Here is a 21314-nt window from a genome sequence, read left to right as displayed (position 1 = left end):
CTGCAGTCAAACGGCGCATGGCTGGAAGCATACCTACTTGGTCGTGGGCATCCACAAGTAGACATGTCACATGGACGGGGGCCCAAAAAGTCCTTTCCAATGTTGAAGTCCTTGCGGTGCGGTACGCAGTGGATGGACCCCTCCTGTCTGGTAGAGTCATTGAAGCCGCGATCACTATACGCTGCCCACGGTTAAGGTTCTGCGACATTCGGCACCAAGAGGACGGGCAAATCTCGCTTGAGGACGCAATGTATGAAAGCTTATCGGCAGAATCAAGCGAAATGATGCATGACAACCCAAGATGGGATGATGTAGGCTGGGGTCGCGGCCATGACATTCCAACGCAGCTACATGTCCTGTTTCTCACTCGAAATGACCGGCCATATAAGGGATATGGTGGTCAGTATGCGCTGATTGTTATGGAGACAGATCATTCAGATTGCTACGTTCGCCTTGGCATCGTTGAACTGCATTACGCTGGGTGGTGGGCTATCTGGCATCGGCAAGGAGACATTGAGCATGTGACAGAACACGACGTCGACGGACTTATGGACAAGTACAACACTCGTTTCATAGAGATGCTTGAAGAGATGGACACAAAAGTTGTGACGCTAATCTGATCTTACGATAGGTACCAGGGTGGAGGTAATATGCAAGGTGCTGCTTTTCGAGACAACGGGTCCCGGTGTGTATGATGAAGATATACATAGAGTTTGAGAGCCAATCGGTGCTTCGAATAGACCATCTCTTTTTGAGCGAGACGTCATCAGCCCAGTGCACCGCCACAATCCAAGCCGCTGAACCCCACCAAGACATCCCTACGCCTGCGCGTGTCCCGCCTCCACGTCCCAGCCCAACCACTAGCTCCAGCCAACACCAGACGCCGACACGACAATCAACAACGCCGTAATCGCAATTACCACACGTATTCAGAGATTATCGCCGACCAGACAAGATGGCGCCTTCAGTCTCATTAGTCGTACGTTCCATCGCGACACTGGACACGGCTGTCGCGACTGCCAGCTAATGCGGGGCAGAACAAGCTCAAGGTACAGCTCAAGCTGTCAATATCGCGACTGCGCATGGTCCAGCAGAAAGACAGCGCCAAAGTCAAACAGCAGAGGAGAGAGATGGCGCAACTGATCGAGGTACGTCGCCAGCTCCTTGCACGCAATTGTCGCATCGCCTCGCCCAGGCGCAAGGCAACCGCGCGTATCCAGACATCACCGCGTTGCCCTCTACATAACCAGAACTGACCTCTACATAGGTCGGCAAAGTGCAATCAGCGCGTATACGCGTCGAAAACATAATCCGCACCGACATCACCACCGAACTGCACGAGATCCTCGAACTCTACTGCGAACTTCTCCTCGCGCGCTCCCAACTCCTCGAATCGCAAGTCTCCTCCTCCAACACGACCTCCGCATCTACCTCCACCCTCCTCGACCCCGCGCTAGAAGAAGCCGTCCGTAGCATAATATACGCCGCGCCGCGAACCGAGATCAAGGAACTGCATACCGTGAGGGCGCTGTTGGTGGATAAGTTCGGGAAGGATGTCGCGGTGGCTAGTATGGAAGGCGAGGGTGTTGCGGAACGGGTGATGAAGAAGTTGAAGGTCGAGACACCGAAGGAGGAGCTGGTAGAGGCATACATGACGGAGATTGCGAGATTCTACGGCGTACCATACGGCACCGCCAAGAGTGAAGACGAAGAGGACGAAGAGGACGATGACGACGACGAGCCATCAGGCGGCGTAGCAGAGAAAGCAGGTGCTGATCTCGAAGACCCCATATCGACCGACGACAGCACGAGCAAAAAGGCAGAAGAGAGGGAAGCGCTGGCGAAAGCCTCGACGCCCAAAAAGCTGGGCCCGCAAAGTCCGCTGCGAGTCGTTCCGCCCAGCCCCAGTACGGATAATGTAGCGCCGAGGTTGAAGTTACCGGGCAGTGCGGCGGCGAAAGTAGCGAAGAGCGAGGCGAATACGAAGAAGCCGGCGAAGAAGGAGGATGGGCTGGGCAAGATTCCTGATGTGGATGAGCTCTCGAGAAGGTTTGCGGAGTTGAAGAGGTGATGCGATGACAATGAGGAACTGATTGTTTGGCCTGGAATTCAGTGGACTTTCTATCTAAGGTTTCCGCATCAAGGACGAGTCTGGTAGGAGTACTCAGACTGCGCACGAATCATGTTAAGAGTAAGACTTTTGGCACAGTACCAAGGAGATGAGTCCAAATGTAAGGAACGGCGCACGATAGTAATGGTCGTGATTCAAGCCTCCTACTCTTCAAGATAGCCAGCTGCTGAGTTGCGCGCAATGCTATCGATGCAGAAAGCTCCTGTTCTCTAAAACCCTCCCATATGGTATCACATTGTACGGCTTCCCATGTTCAACTGTCGGATATCTTCCATCGCTACACCGAGAACCATGGATTGTGGTACGTGTAAATTACTGGTATCATGCTAATACGCTCACGAATCTGACTAAAGCTACAACGGATCTCTTGCCCGAGTACAGAGCTTTGCTATATCCCGAAACGCCATTGCCTTGCATACTCAAAATCACAAGGCCTGAATGCCCTTGAAGAACCCATTAGCCATAAGCTCCGGGTTCCCCTTGACCAGCTCCCTCATCCTCTCGACTTGTTGTTTCTTCGTGAGGCCCTTGCTCTCTACCTCTTCCTTCCACTTCAACAGCACCTCTTTAAGCATGCGGCTTCCATCTTCGACCTCCTCTTTACTGGCTTGAACGTAGCCCTCTTCGTGCTTTCCAGCGAAATCCTCCAGTTCGTCGGCCTTTCGCTTTGCCATCTTGATGACCTTTTGTGGGAAGCGAACGAGTTCTGCAACGTGAATACCGAAGGACTGGTCGGAGAAACCGGGTTCGACTTTATATAGTAGGGTGACCTCGCGTTTCTTTTGCACGGCGGTGGCGTCCATGTCTGCGTCTCCGTCGGCGTCGGGTGCAGGGGCACTACCTTCAGAGATGTGTGCCACGACGTGTAGATTCTGGACTTGTGGGTATGTGTCTACCAGCGCAGTCAACTCGTGGAAATGCGTAGCGAACAGCGCGAAAGCGCCGATCTCCTTGACGATGTATTCAGAGATGGCCCATGCGAGACCAAACCCATCGTATGTACTCGTGCCACGACCGAGCTCGTCGATGATGATTAGGGATTCTTTCGTCGCGGACTTGAGAATGTTTGCTGTCTCCAACATCTCTGCCATGAAGGTCGACACGCCCTTGATCTGACTATCACTCGCGCCTACACGTGCTAGAATGCAGTCGAAGATCGTGAGCTCGGCTTCTGAGCAAGGTACGAAGCAGCCAATCTGTGCCATGAGGGCAATGACACCAATTTGCCGGATGTATGTGGATTTACCACCCATGTTGGGACCGGTAATGATGAGGAACTCGCTTGAGTCGCGGACGAGAGAGACATCATTCGTGATGAAGGATATGTCGTCTTGCATCTCCATGCAAGGGTGTCGCGCCTCTTTGAGGACGGTGTTACCGGTGCCGCGCGCGTGCATGGTTGGTCGAGTGTAGGAGGTGGGTGCGTGGACGGAAACGTGGGCGAAGGAAACGATGACATCGAGATGTGCGAGGACAGCAGCGAGCTTCTCAACCACGGGGACGTAGGACGATGCTACTGAGACGACTTCGTTGACGAGACCTGATTGTGTGCGATTGTAGTTCTCGGAGAGCTGGTCGAATTCTCGACGCTTTTCTTGTAATGTGTTGGTGGTGAAGTAGACTCCGTTCTTCTGTGTGGAGATCTCCTGATACTGCTTCTTTTGCCTGATACAGCCTGCTTCGTTGCGCGTTAGTCGGAAGCACCAGCCATTGACTTTGTGGTTTTCTAGGAATAGCTTCTTCTCGGTATCTTGGTTGAGGTCATCGCCCACACGCATGTGCTCCGACTCCATGTCACGCTTGAGCTTGTCCAGGCGCTTTCGGATAGTCTTCAACGACTCATCAAACTCAGGCTTGATGATGAACTCGTGGTTGTCGAGCGCTTCGAGATCCACGGTCGTCTCCACCATGTCCTGCAGACCTGCAAATGCCGTTGTGTATTGGCGGAGCTTATCCGTGTATTCTGCATCAAGCGGCTCCTTGTACTGCTCGTCCATGACCGCCTCGAGGGAGCTGAGGAAGCCAGGCAATCGAATGACGACTTGATATGCGCGCACGACGTCCTCCAGATTTGCGACCTTGCGTTGGAACTTCTTCGCTAGACGATACAAATCCGGTATTGACCGTAGATGCTCTTCTTGCATTGTCTGCCTTAGCTCGGTATCGTTGACGAAGGCTTCCACCAATTGCTGCCGTCGTTGAATCTCCTCGACGTTCATGAGCGGCTGCTTGAGCCATTGTGCTAGCAGTCGGCTACCGGTGGGCGTCTTGCAGTGGTTTAGCAGTCCGTACAAGCTCATGTTCTTGGCGCCGTCTCGTGGTCCTGGCATGAGGTTGAGTGCCTTCAGCGCGGCAGCGTCGAGCTTCATGTATTGCGAGAGGTCGTGTTGATAGAGCTGGTACTGTCCAAAGTTCGACGAGTCCGACATAACCCCTAGATACCGGATTAGGCATGCAGCTGAGCCCATAGCTAGCTTCAGATCTGTCAATGGCAGCGAGCCGGCTGCTCGCTCATCCTTGAGTAACCGCGGCAGATCCTGCTCGATGTCTTTTGTGCCAAAGTCTGCGTGCGATCGCTCTGCCACAGCGCACCCGCAGTTGTCGGCAATCGTCCGAAGCTTGCCCAGCTCCACATCCTTCTTGGTAGAGTCGACTTGTATCAGGCACTCCTTGACGCCGAGCTGGATGAGCAGCGATTCGAAGTTTGAGTAGAGGTCGTTGTCGAGGAATTCTGTAACACCGAGCTCCCGTACGCTTGCATCTGCAAAGCATACACCCACATTGCGTGCTTCCGAGGCCTTTGCGGAAACCTTGACCGCTAATATGATGGGCGCATTCTCGATCTGACCTCCCAATTCGTCCTCCAGGTCTTGCAGGTTGCCGGGTGAGGCCTGCTTGACCACCTTCCAATCCATGCGCTTGCCAGTCGATTGCCATATCTCGATGCGTTTGCTGAGTCTGAAGAGTGCGTCGCGGAGGAAGTTGCGGAAAACGGTGATAGTCATGGTGACAGATTCGAGGCCTGGTTCCCGTCCCAGCTTTCGGATGACGGCTGTCGTCTTGTATACCTGAGAGTATGTCAATATCTTAGTCATACGCCAATGAGCTCGTTCGTGCTTACTGTATTTGCGATGAACTTTGCATCTTCGCCGTGAGCGCTGTAGTAGTCGCCGCGGTCAAAGATGCGCACCGTCTCATCGTCCTTCTCAGGCAAGTTGCGGAAGAACTTGCAGAAACCCGACTCATCCTCCTCCTTGATTTCCGGTCGGGATGCCATGTTGATATGCGGTAGAAAGGCAATTGCGGGGTGGGACGACAGAGGGAAGAAGGGAAAAGTTGGCGATGATTGGGCGCGCCTGCCGTTAATTGACTGAGCGCGTCGACGCGTCCAGTTCACGCTAGTCTTATCGATAACACTAAGCTCCTCGAGGACACACAAGGCCGTCATCATCAACCCTCCGCAAAATGCCCGCGAACGCCAGAGTCATCTCCGATTTTAAGGCTCGTCATCGCTCATCATAATCACGATCACTTTAGCTACGATCTGTTCGCTCTGGAGTCGTCTCCAACCCCTTCGAACACGCCTCCCCTGCCCCGATACCCTCTGCAACTGCAAGATAGATCGATTTGGTACACAAAGAGCATTGGAAAATAAAACGCGCAGCGATCCTCAAGCTACGACAGCTACAGCAGCGCATAAGGTAAGGAAACGGATCAAGAAGGCGGGCGTCTACAATAGTAGACTCCGCGCTTTCAAGATGAAGTGCGAATCGATCCCAAGGCTTCACGCTTCGAAGCCACTACGGTCGGGATCGTCTCCCAGAAGCTTCTTTCTAATCTTGGGCACAGAATCACATCGCTCTCGGCGACTATGCCAAATCAGATGCACTACCCGTGTGAGAGTTGCAAAAGCGCGAGATGTCGAAGGAAATGAGCTCTATGCCACGTGTAAGATTGTTGTATACACACACTACACACGTTACGCAGTCAGTACACCGAGATCGGTGTATTATGGCTATACAGGCGCTCCACGACAGCGGTACGGAAAGTCGCCCGAAAAGAGCATGATGCCCAACCTTGTGTTGTGCCTGCGCAGCCACTCCTTTCTTTCACATGCGGAGTGTATGCGGAGTGTGTGCGGGGCCCCAAAGTTGAAGACGATTACTCACACCCTCACATCACCATTATATCGACCGTCGGGTGCAGTCGTAGTGTTGCGGCTCTTTCTCGTGCGTCGTTGCGCCCAGACACCTTGGCGACAAACTTCTCGGTCTCATTGACGCTGGTTGAGCCGCCAAGGGCTTGGGTTGAGCCGCAAGCCTGCGGTACCGCATTCCCTATTTGGCACTTTTTGTCATCTTTGTGATAAGCAAGGTGTTTGCGCGCCAAAATTGGACGACTTTGTATCCGTAGGTGTTTCGGTCCTCGGTGATGTTGTGGAGATCGCGCGGATGGTTTTCGGGATGGGTGGTTGTAAGGAGTCACACTTGACTTCCTGTATTTAATTTGATGGATACTTCCGTCTCTTCATCGGTGCTGAAACTCTGATTACTTTGCTTCGGCTCCGCTGCTCAGCGTCGTGAGTTCCGTTACGAATCACCTCAGCCACGACTTGAACATGGCCCACAGATCAACATCACCAAGACATGTACTGCCTCATAACCTCTTGCCAATGCATGTCCAATCGAACCCCTCCTCCGGGACAGCAACACCTATTAATGCAGTCCCGACAACTCTTTCATCGATACCAAGTCAACACCGGGCTCACAACATGCACCAACCAACCAACAATGCCTATACTCCTCAGGAGTCTTTCGAAATAGTCTCGCGCATGGGCGTCAAGAAGGCGTATATGCGTGTCGACAAGAGCTTCCTCAGTGCCTGCTCCGCTGGCATGATCTTGTCTTTCGCATGCGCAACGCTCATCTCGACCAACACCTCGCCATGGTACCAGGAGAACGCTCCGGGTCTAATCAAGACGATTGCCGCGCTTGTATTTCCGTACGGTCTAGTCATTGTACAGATGACAGGAAGCGACCTTTGTACTGGCAGCTTCATGTACACAACCGTCGCTACGTTACATCGACGACTCAGCATCTGGCGGATGTTGAGGCATTGGGTGGTAACCTTTTTTGGGAATCTCGCAGGAAGTTTGTTCGTGTGTTGTGTGATCGTCGGATGTAAGTCTCTGATAGCAGCAGCGACCTGGAAGATTGGGGCTGATTCATTGTAATAGATGGTGGACTGTTCGATGGAAAGCTATATCGAGAAGAGTCGCTTCACTTCGCCTACAAGAAACAAGTCGAGCCAGAGTGGTACCAAATCTTTCTCAAAGGCATCGGCGCCAACTGGTTGGTTTGTCTAGCTTGCTTTCTCGGGTGTTCGGGTCGCGACTATGTTTCTAAGGTGGTAGGGATATGGTGGCCAACGTTTGCATTCGTATCTCTGGGCTTTGGTAAGTACCACATGTTCATGTTAACGTTTACAGTTAGCTGACATTGCATCAGATCACGTCGTCGCCAACATGTTCTTGATACCCAATGCCATCTTCCATGGCTCACCAGACATTACCATCGACATGTATGTCTGGAAAGGTATCGCTCCTGCACTACTTGGCAACATCGTCGGCGGCGGGTTCTTTGTTGGGGTCCTCTATTGGTATTTGCACCTGCAGGGTCACGACGATACTACCATTGACGGCCAGCGATACGAATCGATGACGAGAAGCCAGCAGGACTTGAGTGCATGGATAAGACTGAAGGAAAGAAAGGATGTAACGGAAAGTCGGGAGCAGGTTTGAGAAAACGGCGGTTGGGTTGCAGAAGATAGTCGGAGTTCGCGACGCAGTTTGAGTTCGTGATGGCCAAGCTGGTGACGTCAATGCTGGTACGTGCGCACAAGCTCTTTGGCTTCGGTAACGTGAGCGAGGGCTCCTGTCATCTCCATGCGCAAGGACATACCCCGCTAGAATCAGTTAATAAGACATATCTACCTTCACTTTCCCATCACCTCGTATCCACGGTATGGTGTGTCTAGGCCGAACAGCTGTCATCAGCACGGTTCATACGCAAGCCGAGCGTTCAGCTAGGACTGTTGAGCGATCAGGTTTCGTCACATCATCATATTGGTTGGTCTAGTTGCGGAGCTACTAATACGTATAGCAGAAGATACCTGATCGTACATCCATAAGCTCCGAGACCTTGATATCCGGGGCTAGACCTCCAATCGAAATCCTATCGTCGAGACTGGCTTGCTGTTTTGATCTCGGCCTGACAGTACCTTTGTACATGTTTTGTCGCCGTGGTGAGTCGTATTGTTGCCACCGCCACCAAATCCTGTCGATTTGCGAGTGATGAAGGAAGAATATCGGGTCTGTTAATCATTAGCAGATGGTTCGGCAAAAAGTGGTCGCTATGTTTGTCTGACCATTTGGCGACGTCGAAAGCCGAAAGTCCCCCAGTATAAACTTTGGGATCGCAACGTGCGGGCCATTCTCGAATCGCAGTGTGAACCGAAAGTAGTCGTCTTCAAGCAGAAGCTCTTCGACCGCTTCAGGTCGCAACAGTTGCGACAAATTCGCGATCGGCTCTCCCGATCCAAAGTCGCGGGTCAGGCAGTGAGAAACCAAGACCGGGCCAGCGCGTGCGACTTGCATATTACCAAATCGGCCATCCTCGACGCAATGGGTGCGCGGGAAATACATACTGGGCTCCGGGCTCTCAAGACCGTTACCAGAAAAGCCGTGGTCACGATCCCATACCGGTGCAGAAGTTAGCTCCTCCCAGTCTAGAGTCCAGTCCCAATATCTATATGATGTTAGCAAAACGAAAGAGCTGATGTGGTAATAGCCGTACGGTAGTTGTCCAGTGTAATGACATTGTTCCACGAGCGTGCGATGATAGGTATGAATGAAATACCGGTGCCAGACAAGGAAAGGTGCAGCGAAGTGTACTGAGCGTCTTCGTAAGTGTCCTTTCTCTACACAAGTACTGCGAACTTACTCTCTTCATCAAATCGGTGATGCACGTAAGCGAAATCATCATACAGTGTCTGATTCGGGTTCAGTCGCGAAGGCTTCGTTCGGAGACAGAAGACCGCGTCGATGTAGGCGTCCCTTTCCGCGATGCTCAGACTTCTCCACTCCCGACGGATGAGTGGTGTGGTGCATGTAGTTTCGATTGTTTTAGTGTGCGTGTTGGAACTGATCGGTACTTCCATCCAAAACAGCCAGCTACCGAAGAAGCCAAAAAGTACACTTGCTATGCAGAGGACGATGCACGATCTGGAACCCGTCATTTTTGCCTTTGTGCACCTCTTCTGAGTAGTGGATTGGAATGGTGAGGCTTCGTACGCGTAGTCCAAATCATCGCATTCCTGTCCAGGTGATACACTATGGGAAGGTAGTAGTGTCTCGTGTTCCATGGCGCCAGTACGTTGTGAATGCTACGAGGTAAGGAGATCCCAGCGTATTAATGCCCCGCGGCACAAATTGCCACGTGTGGGATGGCGCGAGCGCACCTGGGCAGTGTGCAGATGCAAGACTACATCGCGCATGCATCAGATTACTCGGGGTTCATTGGCGTTCCAAGATTGTCTTCCTCGTCAGAAATGCAGCACCTTTACCACATTTTCGGTGACAGCCTTAGTCCTAGACCTGGTATCATACCCTTGCCGTATCATCAGGTACGAAGGCCGAATTTGCACTCGCTTTATTAAATCGCACATCAGTGTTGAGGCGAATATAGGGTCATACCCAAGTGAAATGGGGCGCGTCCGTGCGTGCGAAGATCCAATGACGAAGAGGTAACTCCGCAGCTCCACTTTCTATTTACATCTCCACGCTGGAAGCTTCGCATTTCTCCTTCCTCCAAGCCATCACCAGATAACATACACTTAAACAGGCTTAAGGCGTGCTGTCACAACCCCTCCATGCGCACACTGTTGTTGGCGCGAACACAGTCGAGACCCTGCTTTCGCGAAACCTGAACGGCTCAAACATCCATTGTATACAACCTCGGGCATCCCACGTCATCTGCTCATTTCAATCTGGGTCGTGTTCTCATTCGAATCATATACTGCGTACAAAACAAGTGACAAAACGTCCTCCTAGGTGCCCATCATCCACGATATAGCCACGTTTACATCTTCATAGACTTTCGGACTTTAGTCCTTACGGCGCCATTGATACACCATGCCATCATCGTCGTCGCTGGTAGTATGCTCCCATACGATCACAGGCTTGAAGCCCGGCGCAGGATCTGCTTCGGAAACGGCAGCGGCATCTATCGCGAAATTAGCTTCAATATTGGCCGAGGATGCTGCTGTCCCTTACCGCGCTTGGGTTCGACAGGCAAAGCGTTGGCATAGAAGCCACACGCTGCCAAGCCAGCGAAGAGGAGGGTGGAGAAATGCATGCTTGTCGCTGTCAGAAGTAAGAGATTTCGAATGTTATTCTGGACTTTGGATCGAAGCGTCCTGGCTAGGGTGCCACGCGATGAGCTTCTTGTATACCGACTTGTACATGATCGAGAATGTTCGCTGAGCTTTATTCTGTTCTGGCATCGCATCGCATCGCATCGCATCGCATTGCATTGCATTGTACACGTCAACTAGCGACTGATCCTTCGTATCGATGCGAAGGTTGAATCGTTGCAACGGTCACCATTTCTCCGGAGTACATTGACCATGAGGCTGCCGTGCCGCAGTGGAGGCGTTGACGCTAGCCGATCGCTATGTCAAACGATCCAATGAAGTAACAGCCGAATCTTACTTCCTGCTCAGTGGCGCTCGCGTAGGCTGTCACCTGCATCCGTCTGTAGTGCTGACCAACAGCATGCATATGATAGACGCTGCATCGACTGATTTGGGAGTCTCCTTACAGTTCCCGAATCCTTAGGCTTAGACAGCGCACCGGCCTTGTACTTGCTGCTTTAATGTGTCTCCGACACCTTGAAGGAACATCTGTGCAGCACGCGGCAGTTGATGATTGAAAGCACTGGGAAAACAGCTGTGGACTTATTCATATGTGGCTCTATGCACGTTTTGTGTCCTGAAAATCAACAAAATGGCGAAATTTGAGGGCTACCTGCCGGTTTCCTCGTCTGAAAACGATACTGTCGGCCACACAATCAACGAAAGACCGGGTTCAAAGCTGCGAAAGATCTTACAGGGCTCTGCGCTCGCTTTGGGCGCATTGGGGGCGCTAAGCCTTGGCTATTCACTCGGGTCGCGACATGCTCACGCCGCTACACCTACTACGATACGTATGATGTACACCGTCCTTCCAAATACTCCAGAGCTCATATTCTGACAGTACCTGCTGGTGGTTTGCATTATTACATGCAGTTTAACAAGACATTTCCTCAACGCCCAGACAAAGAGAGTGATGCGGCATGGGCGTCCTTGTTCCCTGATAAATTGGGGTTTGTGCAACACCCGGAACTTGCACCAAACGTAGCAGGAATTGCCGTTTTCCATGAATTGCACTGTTTAGCAAGTAGCTACCTTTGTCAGTGTAACTCTGGATAATAGCTAACGGTGTGTCAGAATATGCTCCGACAAGCATTTTGGGCTTCTGTCGATGGAACGCTGGTAGAGATGGGCGATGAATCTCGTGAGAAGAACCATCGCACCAGTCATCATCATGTTCGCCATTGTTTTGAATATCTCCGACAGTCCCTCATCTGCCTTGCGGACTCTAACTTGGAGATGATGAACTACACTGCGCGTGGTATCTCCGGATGGCAGACTGAAAGAACTTGCAGAGACTATGAGGAGCTCACAGATTGGGCGGACGAATGGGGCATTACAAGGGAAGAAGCGCTCCAAAATCACGATCTTGCACTAAATTTTGTCGGCGAGGGTGATGTGGTGTAGACAAAGAACAGTAGCTGCATGCTACCAACTATCTCTACATATGTGGCTTGGTTCTCTCCGTGAAGTGTTCGGGGCCAACATCCTCAGGCTTGACCAGAGCCCCTTCAGCAAAGATATCGATAGATCGGGCCTTGGTCCACTCCATCAGTGCGTCAAAATCAACGCATTGGTGAGAGGCCCAGCTACGAGCTGTCACGTCATTGCCACCACCCGAAAGATATGTGTATGTACCCAATGACACATCGCCCCTGCACATGATACCCTGGCGTAGAGTCTCGATGCAATGGTCTTGAAAACGGTCAGTCAAACAAGTGAAGGAAAGTTGACACCGTGGGTACTTACTAATGTGTCGCTCCAGCTCATTGCGGGCTAAACCCTGCACGTCTTGGAAATAAGACTCTTTGTATATCCATTGTCGGATCTTTTTCTGCGCGTGTCGTGAGCTCATATACAGATCGCCGTCTGCATCGATGTACATACCAAGCAATGAAGTTCATGGGTCATAAAAGTCTCCGACGCGAAACCGGAGCCATCGGCTAAAGGCAAAGATGTGACATTGTAGTATGCGAGGTCTTCCGCTGAGACCCTGATGACGGTTCCTTTGGCAGTTTGTCAGATCGTGATACCATAGTTTTAGAGGCGAAGAGACTAGGTCTGCGAACCCTGAAGCAGCTCATGCCACGCTTGATCAAGCTCCGGGCTTGGGAAGCCTGCAAACGGTGTACCCGCCACGGTCAATGGAAAAACCCGGGTATGTCGACGAAACGCTGTACTCCTTGCTAAAGCTACCAGATCTGGTCAGCATCTGTTGCTAGATCAGACAGACTGGAACAGAGGTCTTACCAGGGAAGAGCTCTGGTCTGGAAGACTTAAATCCCGCATCTAAACGGGCGTAACGAACCCGCAACTCTATGTAAGAGAACCCTAAAACTGCTAACGCAAGTGCGCAAGCGATGAAGATAAGTCGCGTTGAGGCATTCTTTCGGTCGCGAACTCTGCCTCCGCGAAACGGCATGCTTTCATCATCAGAGGATGCGCACACCGACTCGGCGTCTCCAGTGTTTTCCACAAATTTCGGCATCAGCGCGTCGTGTTCTGGAACTCGATGACACCTCGTCGATGTTTTGACTACCTGAGTACCGGACATGTAAACAGAAAGGTCGATGCGAAGAATGACTAAAGAGCAGCTGATTGTCATTGGATTACTTTCCGAGGAACGTGGCGTTAAAGCAGCGGTTGGCGGAACACGTTACGGGTGCTCCGTGGAGTTGTCCGACAGAAGAGAGCGGTCCCTTCGCCTCGGCTGCGCGAGGCGTAGCAGCTTGGTGCGGCGTGGGCGATGCACGATCCAACATGAAAATCCACATAGATACCTAGGTACCTAGCGCTCTGCAACGTGGCAATCTGTTACACGACGTCGATAAACAATCGCCGAATTACTATTTCCTCGTAGTACACAGCGCTCCTCTTTTCCAGCGCGCTATAGTTACATGGTTGTAGTACCGTGCCTCTTGACCACCTGCACTTTAGCGAGGGCTAACCAGCTCTTGCATGAACCTGCAGCTGCATGGCGTGGAATCCGGCCAAGTTCGAGGCATTGTCACTGACGCTAATGCTCCTCGCTATCATCTCTGTTGTATTGAGATTCTGGGCGCATACGAAATCTGGTAACCGCATCGGAATTGATGATGTGCTCATAATCCCGGCCTTGGTAAGTCATTCCGCGTTGTGTCTCGCAACAAAACGCAGGGCTTAACCACTATTCAGATATGCACAATCGGCATGGCAGTTGCTCAGGTCATCGGTTAGTGACTGTGTACTAGACGTCTACCGTATCTCACGAGCATATAGGTACCCAATTTGGGGAGATGGCACAGCATCAAACCAACATCGAGGGGCCAAATGGTCCAGTGTACACAAAACAGCTAGAAGTATACGAGAAGGTGGAGACAGCTGTCAACAGGGGACGTTCGCCGCTAACATCTGCAGACAAATTATACCCTGCAACTTCTTGGCTTAGCTTCTCTGGCTTTCAGCAAGACGTCTGTACTATGCTTCTATCGACGAGTCTTCTACGTGTATCCACGTTTCCTATTCGCCAACAATATTCTTATCGCCGTCATTGCAGTCTGGGCCGTATCGCTCTTCTTCGTAATTCTCCTGCAGTGCCGAGATCCGCGAACACTCTGGACCTCTTTCGAATACGCGAGGGTGGAGTGTGTTGAACCACTACCTTTTTACTACGCTGTATCGATCAGTGGATTTCTCACCGACATTGCAATCTTGGCCTCACCAATCCCGGTCATTTGCCAACTGCAGATGCACTGGAAGACCCGTATTGCGGCGACATGTATTCTTTTATTGGGCGCAGTGTGGGTTCCCTTGTTCCATGATCATGACGCTCTTGCTGACCATGACTAGAGTATGCGGTGCTGGTATCGCACGTTTTGTTACTTTCATCGAGATTGGTCGAGGCATTATGCACAATTATGATGACATTACCTGTAGGTTTTGCCCAAAGTCAGCATTAGTCCGGAGAGTATAACTGATCCTGGTCCAGACTTTACCACTCCGATCTTTGCATGGGGCATGGTTGAAAGCTCATTAGCCGTAGTAGGCGCAAATCTTCCTCTCCTTCGACCATTGCTACACCGAATCGAGGGTACATGTTCTTGGCTCGGGCTATCCCTTTCCTGTCTCCAATCCAGATCTTCCTCCAGTAGTAGCACAGAGATAGGTAGTCCAGAAATTGGGACAAGAGTCAAGACAGAAGAGGCGCGGTGGGAGAGAGAAGAGTCCATTCGAAGCTATTTAAGCTTCGATTTACCTCCGCGTCGAGAGTTCTTCCCAGAGATGTCGTCTTAGGTCTCTAAGAGGGAGGATTCAACAAATGAGACTGGAATATAATGCTAATGAGACTCCAATGGTCAAGAGCTCAGATAGCTGTCGGCGGTCTGAAGTTCAAATGAAGTTCTCGCAACGTGCTCAGCACACCAAGAGTTGAAGGCCGTTCAAGCACATGCCCTCAAGGCCCGAATGCTCACTTCGTGATCTTACCTAGATAGCTTCTATATTTAACATGACCAAACAAACACGCGGTCATGTGCAATAAATGCGGCTGGGAAGGGTGCATATACCTCTTTGTGCGCTACAATGCTGATACAGTCTTGGCACATGAATGCAATGATGCAGTAGAGACCAAACTACGTGGCATTAAACGATTTTCGAGCTCGCGGGTTCTTCATCCCATATGGCTTCGAAGATCGCAAGTGCAGAACCTGGTGGCTGATGCAAGTCGTGAAACTTGAATCTTGCGTCGGCTTCGATAAGTAGCGCTTTCCACTCTTCCAACTCTCGCTCTCTAGCATTGCCTACTTCCAGCATTGTCAAATCCATCGCCCTGTATAAGAGGTCAATACCACAGATGCGGCTTTTGCGACCAGCTTGAGCTTACCTGAGCTTTCGATCAAGGCCGTTCGGCAATGCGCCAGGTGGAGGCATCACTGCATCGATGATCAGGATACGTGCGCCTTTCTTCAATGCGGGTATCAAAGCCCTGAGCGCCTTGACGCAGTATATATCCGGCCAGTTATGCAAGGTCCAACGGAAATAGTATAAGTTAGCATTCTTCACAGGTTGCTCTTCGAAGAAGTCATGCGCCATGAACCTCACATCTAGCCCTTCCTCTGTCTTTGAGTTCGAGATCACACCTGGAAGGTCCTGTACCACGAGCTGAAGACCTGGGTATTTTCGAACGAGAGCAAATGCCGCATCACCATGAGAACCTCCGAGATCGACCACAGTCCCCGGGACGATTGAAGACCAACAATAACCGTCTGTCAGATGGCGCAGAGAATATGCTTCACCAGTGGTAAAGGAGCTCATGGCACCTCCAAATCGGCGTGCGCGTTCGGGATTCTGGACGAGCACCTCATGAAATGGCAGGTTTGTCTTGTTGGCCAGCGAGAACCCCTAGCGACTTGTCAATAATGCTATAATATAGTCATGTGTACAAACTCACAGTTTGATTTGGCTCGGCGGCCTTGGGCCAGGTCGTCAAGGCATCAGTGAGCTTTTGCGTTGCTGGCCACAGTTCTTCTGTAGTCACTGCAACCCAATCTGACACTCGCGTATCGTTAACCATCTGTCGTGAAGCTGCAGAGTGCGCGATGAAGCCAGGACGGGGCTCTGTGAATATGCGAAACGCAATGCCTAGCCGCAGTATACTGGTGGTCGCCGCGGTGTTAATACCAATGGTGGCTGCGAGATCTTTGAAAGAAATCTCCCCGTCTATCGGCACCTTGTTCGCAAGACCAAAGCGAGAGATGAACTGCAGGTATGAGATGGCGTTGTGCTGACAGCCATCAGTTTGTAAGCCGTGCCTCATCCTTTTGTTCCATACTGACATGATGATTGAAGATCAGATCTCTTGGGGTTTGGAGCAAATCGTTCAGCTCCTGAGTTGCTTCAAGGACGGCATTTCGCGACTCTTCAAGTTCCGACGGTAGCTCGAGATCAGCAGGACTGTCTGCGTTGAAGGACGGGTGCGGTAAGTTGTTCTTGGAAAGGTGCTCGTCTACTCGTTGGGTATGATGCGCGATATGAGCTGCAAGCTGAGCTATACGGCTCTTAGTGGTAGACATTTTGAACGGGACGGCTTTGCAAAGGTACAATGGGGCCTTCATGAGCGTAACTTATACCTTCCCAGGTTGGCACACAATGGCCTGTACCTAATGATTGGACGCATACACGACGAGATGTATGGTGCACATGGACTCATGCAGCAGGCATCTGGGTTTGACAGCCGCGGGTGGCGTGTCTCGGTAAAGAGTGTAGGTAGACTGGGCTGCTAATACCGAACACGTCCAGGTGGAGACTACCTAGTTATGGGGCGGCAGAAAGCACGAGGGTCGGCTCTATTGCACCTGGCAGGCCTAGGCGCAGGGTGACCGTAGCAGTAAGGGTTTTTGGTACCAGCATCGCATGCGAAATCTTGATATGTAGTACTTGCGATAAGTCGTGGAGCTTCGTGGTTCTGTGGATTAAGTGAATGATGAACGTAGACCCAGTGGCAGGAAGAAATTCGGGGGCTGGGTCGGGCGGCCGAACGGCCGGCACGCATTGACCAGCGCATTTCCCAGCTCCCTCAGCCCCCAACTGTGAGCATCGGACGACGTCACCATCGTACCTAGGTAATGTACACGCAGCATATTTGCGCACGATGTGCCATACATTGCGTATATGAGACCTCTAATATTTCCATCAACCTTTGAACCCAGCCGAATCTACCTAGGTAGCCAGTCGCGTCATCGACCCTGACAGGCCTACCTACTTCAGTCACAAAGCACGCATTCACGACAGATCAAACCCCGTATACCCGTTCTCCGCCGTCTCGTTGATCGTCTTGTAATAAGTCGGCACACCTCCGATGTACATCAATGGCTCTCTAGGCTTCCCAGGAATATTACTTCCCATGTACCACTATCGCAGCGTTAGTATACCACAATTCCTGATTCATTGGCTCGTTGCAACTCACAGAATCTACACTGGGCAACAGCGATGCATTTGCAAGCTTCCATATAAGCTCTTTCCACTGATCTTCGCTCTCCTTCTGGGCCACGATCTTACGAAGCGACTTCTCCTTCATATGGTTCATCATCTGCAAGATCCAGCCGCCTTGCAGCTCAGCGCACGTGGGACCATTGCACAGCGCAGTCGGCGCTTGGGGCCCATATGTGAAAAACATGTTCGGGAAGCCTGCGACAGCCATTCCGAGATACGTCTTTACGCCGTCCTTCCAATGCTCGCTCAAGCTCTCGCCTGACGGACCGCGGATATCGATCTGTTTCAGACCACCGGTAAGGGCATCGTAACCGGTCGCGCTGATGATGTAGTCGAACTCGTGTTCTTTCTCTGTGGTCTTGATGCCTTTCTCGGTAATCTCTTGGATTGGCGTACCCTTTTCGCTGATGTCAACAAGAGAGACGTTGGACTTATTGTACATTTCAAAGTACCCATTCTCCAGCGCGATACGTTTGCAACCGAAGGAATAGGGTTGCTCAATGGGAGCGAGTGTATCAGCGACTCTGTTGTTATTGATCTTCGCCCGCGTCTTGTCTCGCCAAAAGTTGTATGCTTCGCGGTTGGCTTCTTTGCTAAAAAGCATGTCTTGATAAGCCGCAAGCCAGAATTTGAAATCGCCTTCACTCCACAAGTCTTCGTAAACCTTCATCCTTTGTTCTGGCGTATCGTCGAATGTAGAGCGGGGGATGAACTCAAACGAGAAGCCTGAGAAGCGTGTTTTCAACGCTGCGAAGAAGTCCGGATACTCAAGCTTGGCGATGGCTTGTTGCGGAAGGTCGTAGTCGACTTGACGCATTGGCATTGACATGTTCAGTGTCCGTTGGAAGACTGTGAGCTGGCTGGCAGTCTTGCTCAGCTCCTGCGCTATTTGAATGCCGGTAGCGCCAGTTCCAATAACAGCCACCTTCTTGCCGCGGAGATCAGGTTCTTCATGAGGCCAAAATGAGGGATGGAGGAATGTGCCTGATCAAAGGTTAGTGAGTTTCACTGCGACGGCAATGTGATCCGACCTTTGAAAGAATCGATGCCTTTCCAATCGGGAATATGTCGCTTCGCCGCGAAGCCAGTGTTCAACAAAAGAAACTTCACCTTGTACATCTCGCCCGCCTTCGTTTTCACCGTCCACCTCGCTTCGTCATCACTCCATGTCGCAGACGAAACGAATGTGTCAAACTTGGTATCCTTCCGCAGATCCCACACCTTCGCCACGTGAGCAAAATAAGCGCGAAGCTCCGAGCCCGCTGGGAATCTCTGCTTCCATGTCCAATCCTTCCAAAGTGCTGGGTCGGAGAATTCGTAGTGGGGAATCGAGCTGTCGACACGAACGCCCGGGTACCGATTCCAGTACCATACACCGCCGTAATCGGATCCGTGCTCGACGAGCTTGACGTTATAGCCTGCGTCGCGGAGTATCTTCAGCTGGTATACGCCGCAGAAACCTGCGCCAACTATCAGGGCGTCGAGTTCGATGACGTGCGTGCCATTGGTGCCGTTAGCACTGCCGTTGAGGGACAATCTTTGGATATCTTCGATGGAGCCCATGTTGATATAAGACTTGAGCCACAGCCGCGCTGGTGGATGTGAAGGATGGAGCCGATACAATATTGATTGCACTGCAGGTTCGGTCGGGGAAGAGATGACAATGAGGGGAAGCTTATACGGATAGCAGACTGTTGGACTTCTTGCGTAGCTTAAAGGAATAAGCTGCAGTTCATCCGGGGTGTATTGGCACAGCGCATCGCGTGCGGGAGGGTAATCCTGCAGTTCTTGGTCTTGTTCATCAGGCCATACCTCGACGAATCCTTGTGCTCAGTCTCGGACTAGATCGGTGAGAGGTGGTAACACATTGCGTGCCCCGCTTAGTCTGGTACGGGGTCTTTCGGACATGGCACCGTTCTGGACCCGCCAAGATCTCTGCGGTACGGCACGCCCGTTGGACGGCTGGGGTCAGTTCCTGAAGCGGAAATGTGGGATTGCAGGAGGTTCAATACCTATCGCACGATACAACGTGGACGTCACATTGACATTGCTCCAAAGCACGAAGAGTGCACTCATCGCTACTGTCTTGTTGTGACACCAAGCTTGGCAGCGCCTGCAGCGGATATGGTCAGTTGCACAGCTACGGGTGGAGGATGTAAGACCCATGTAGTACTATATGCATCATGGGAGGTTCGGCCCTTTTATCATGGGGCCGACGAACCTGGCGCTACAGGCGGGGAAAGGTGGCGCGGGCACTCACTGGAGGAAGACCGTTTTGTAATCATGACATGCGTTGATGAGGGCTCTGCTGATGCGTCTTGCAAGCATGGCAGATCTTGCCGGGCGGTTTTGCACCAAACAACTTGAAGTCAACAATGCATCCGATGCCGGCCTATGTAAAGATCAAAAGAATGACATCAGCTGCCAGGCTTACACTCAAGTACGATGTGCATATCAGCGGTTACTATCCTCATGCTAGACATATTGACAGATGCATGTGTTATTCTGGTCTGAAGTCTGCGACATTGTACTTTCAAAGGCATTATAGGAATGTCGCACACGATAACAACGGATGAGACAGCTGCTCTGACGTGCATAACGTTCGTCGTTGTGACAGCGTCTAGTCACAGTACCTAGGTAGCTTGTTCTTCGTTAGCTGTGAACCTACAAGATAGGGAAATGCGCCGTGTAACCCTGACTACACAAAATAAACATCATACCACACCTAGCAATTAGCAACAGACAAAACAGGCGACGATGGAAGGTATGAAAAGAGCCTATAGACGTTGACTTAGCGATATAGGTTGTTGTGGTTCGCACTGGCGGAAGTGCTTGGCAAAAAGATTCACCAAAAAATCAACACCACGACTCCTGGACGACGACCACATGTCCTCAAGAGCGCAAAAAACAAGGAAGCCCGACGTGGGGGTCGAACCCACAACCTTGAGATAACCAATCGAGTCTGATTAGGACGTGAAAGCTAAGAGTCTCACGCTCTACCGATTGAGCTAGCCGGGCGATGCTGTTGTTTGATGGAAGAAGCTCACATTGAAACGTATCTATACTCAGATGATGCTTCCTGAGAGTAACGTTCAGGCTGTAGCAAACCAGGCTGCAAGTTGTTGAAGTTTGGGATTGGTGGTTGTGGTAGCAAAGAAAATTTCTTGCGGTCGTGTGGGGCCGCCGGCGGCGGAGGGCCGGCGAACATCGTGCGTGTAACCTACATGACTTGTCAACCGAGAACGATCATGCTGACGCTCTTCTACTGTTCGGAGGGATTTGCTGGTGTTACGGATGCAAGGTACTGTTCACTAAATATACTTCAGCCGCGGTATATGGGCCTCCGATGCGCGTAGATGCAGGAAGCTGTGTCTCACGACCAACAAAGAGCTTCTGAAGTCAGGTATTCCTGTTTCGACCCCGGATACACACAGAAAGATGTCTTTGCTGGTCTCAAGCTTTGAGACCGCGAGGCTGTTTACTGCTGTGTAAACAGGGGCTCATGGCATCCAGTCGCACGCCCCGCCTACCTAGGCAGGCACGCCCTATGAACTCCAGACCGCTCGTTGATTGGAATCTTAGATCCGGCGTAGAAACACGCCAGCAATGAAGTCCGGGTCGGATCGATACAGTTGTTCTTCATGTGCTGAGTGTACTACGTGTACAATGGGGGGCATGTTGCGACGCAGGTAGGCTGAGGTAGCTACCCGGGGAGCGATGGATCAACTGGGAGTGGCTCAATGTA

General features: G+C 51.5%; 4 protein-coding genes and 1 non-coding gene across 5 annotated transcripts; 1 reads left to right on the top strand and 4 right to left on the bottom strand.

The window, feature by feature from the left end:
* Positions 1-955: 955 nt before the first annotated feature.
* J4E88_004553 (uncharacterized protein) lies at positions 956-2071 on the top strand (the record flags this gene model as incomplete). The annotated part of the gene is made up of 3 exons (XM_049398197.1): positions 956-979; positions 1038-1148; positions 1268-2071. The coding sequence occupies 3 exons, from the start codon at positions 956-958 to the stop codon at positions 2069-2071; spliced, it is 939 nt and encodes a 312-aa protein (XP_049255758.1).
* A 485-nt stretch (positions 2072-2556) lies between these two features.
* Positions 2557-5408, bottom strand: MSH2 (MutS-like protein; the record flags this gene model as incomplete). Its single annotated transcript, XM_049398196.1, has 2 exons — positions 2557-5199; positions 5253-5408. 2 exons carry the CDS (start codon positions 5406-5408, stop codon positions 2557-2559), a joined length of 2799 nt encoding a protein of 932 aa, XP_049255757.1.
* Positions 5409-15220: 9812 nt separating this feature from the next.
* J4E88_004551 (uncharacterized protein) lies at positions 15221-16415 on the bottom strand (the record flags this gene model as incomplete). Its single annotated transcript, XM_049398195.1, has 4 exons — positions 15221-15407; positions 15462-15979; positions 16029-16361; positions 16410-16415. The coding sequence occupies 4 exons, from the start codon at positions 16413-16415 to the stop codon at positions 15221-15223; spliced, it is 1044 nt and encodes a 347-aa protein (XP_049255756.1).
* Positions 16416-17359: 944 nt separating this feature from the next.
* On the bottom strand, positions 17360-19132 carry J4E88_004550 (uncharacterized protein; the record flags this gene model as incomplete). Its single annotated transcript, XM_049398194.1, has 3 exons — positions 17360-17488; positions 17544-18553; positions 18601-19132. 3 exons carry the CDS (start codon positions 19130-19132, stop codon positions 17360-17362), a joined length of 1671 nt encoding a protein of 556 aa, XP_049255755.1.
* A 1351-nt stretch (positions 19133-20483) lies between these two features.
* Positions 20484-20587, bottom strand: J4E88_004549. The gene has a single exon. It is a non-coding gene; the product is annotated as a tRNA-Lys (tRNA).
* Between the last annotated feature and the right edge of the window lie 727 nt (positions 20588-21314).

Source organism: Alternaria novae-zelandiae, assembly GCF_023758075.1.
Source record: "Alternaria novae-zelandiae strain BMP 2774 chromosome Unknown scaffold_8, whole genome shotgun sequence".
Lineage (NCBI taxonomy): Eukaryota > Fungi > Ascomycota > Dothideomycetes > Pleosporales > Pleosporaceae > Alternaria > Alternaria novae-zelandiae.
This window is presented reverse-complemented; position numbering and strand designations above follow the sequence as displayed.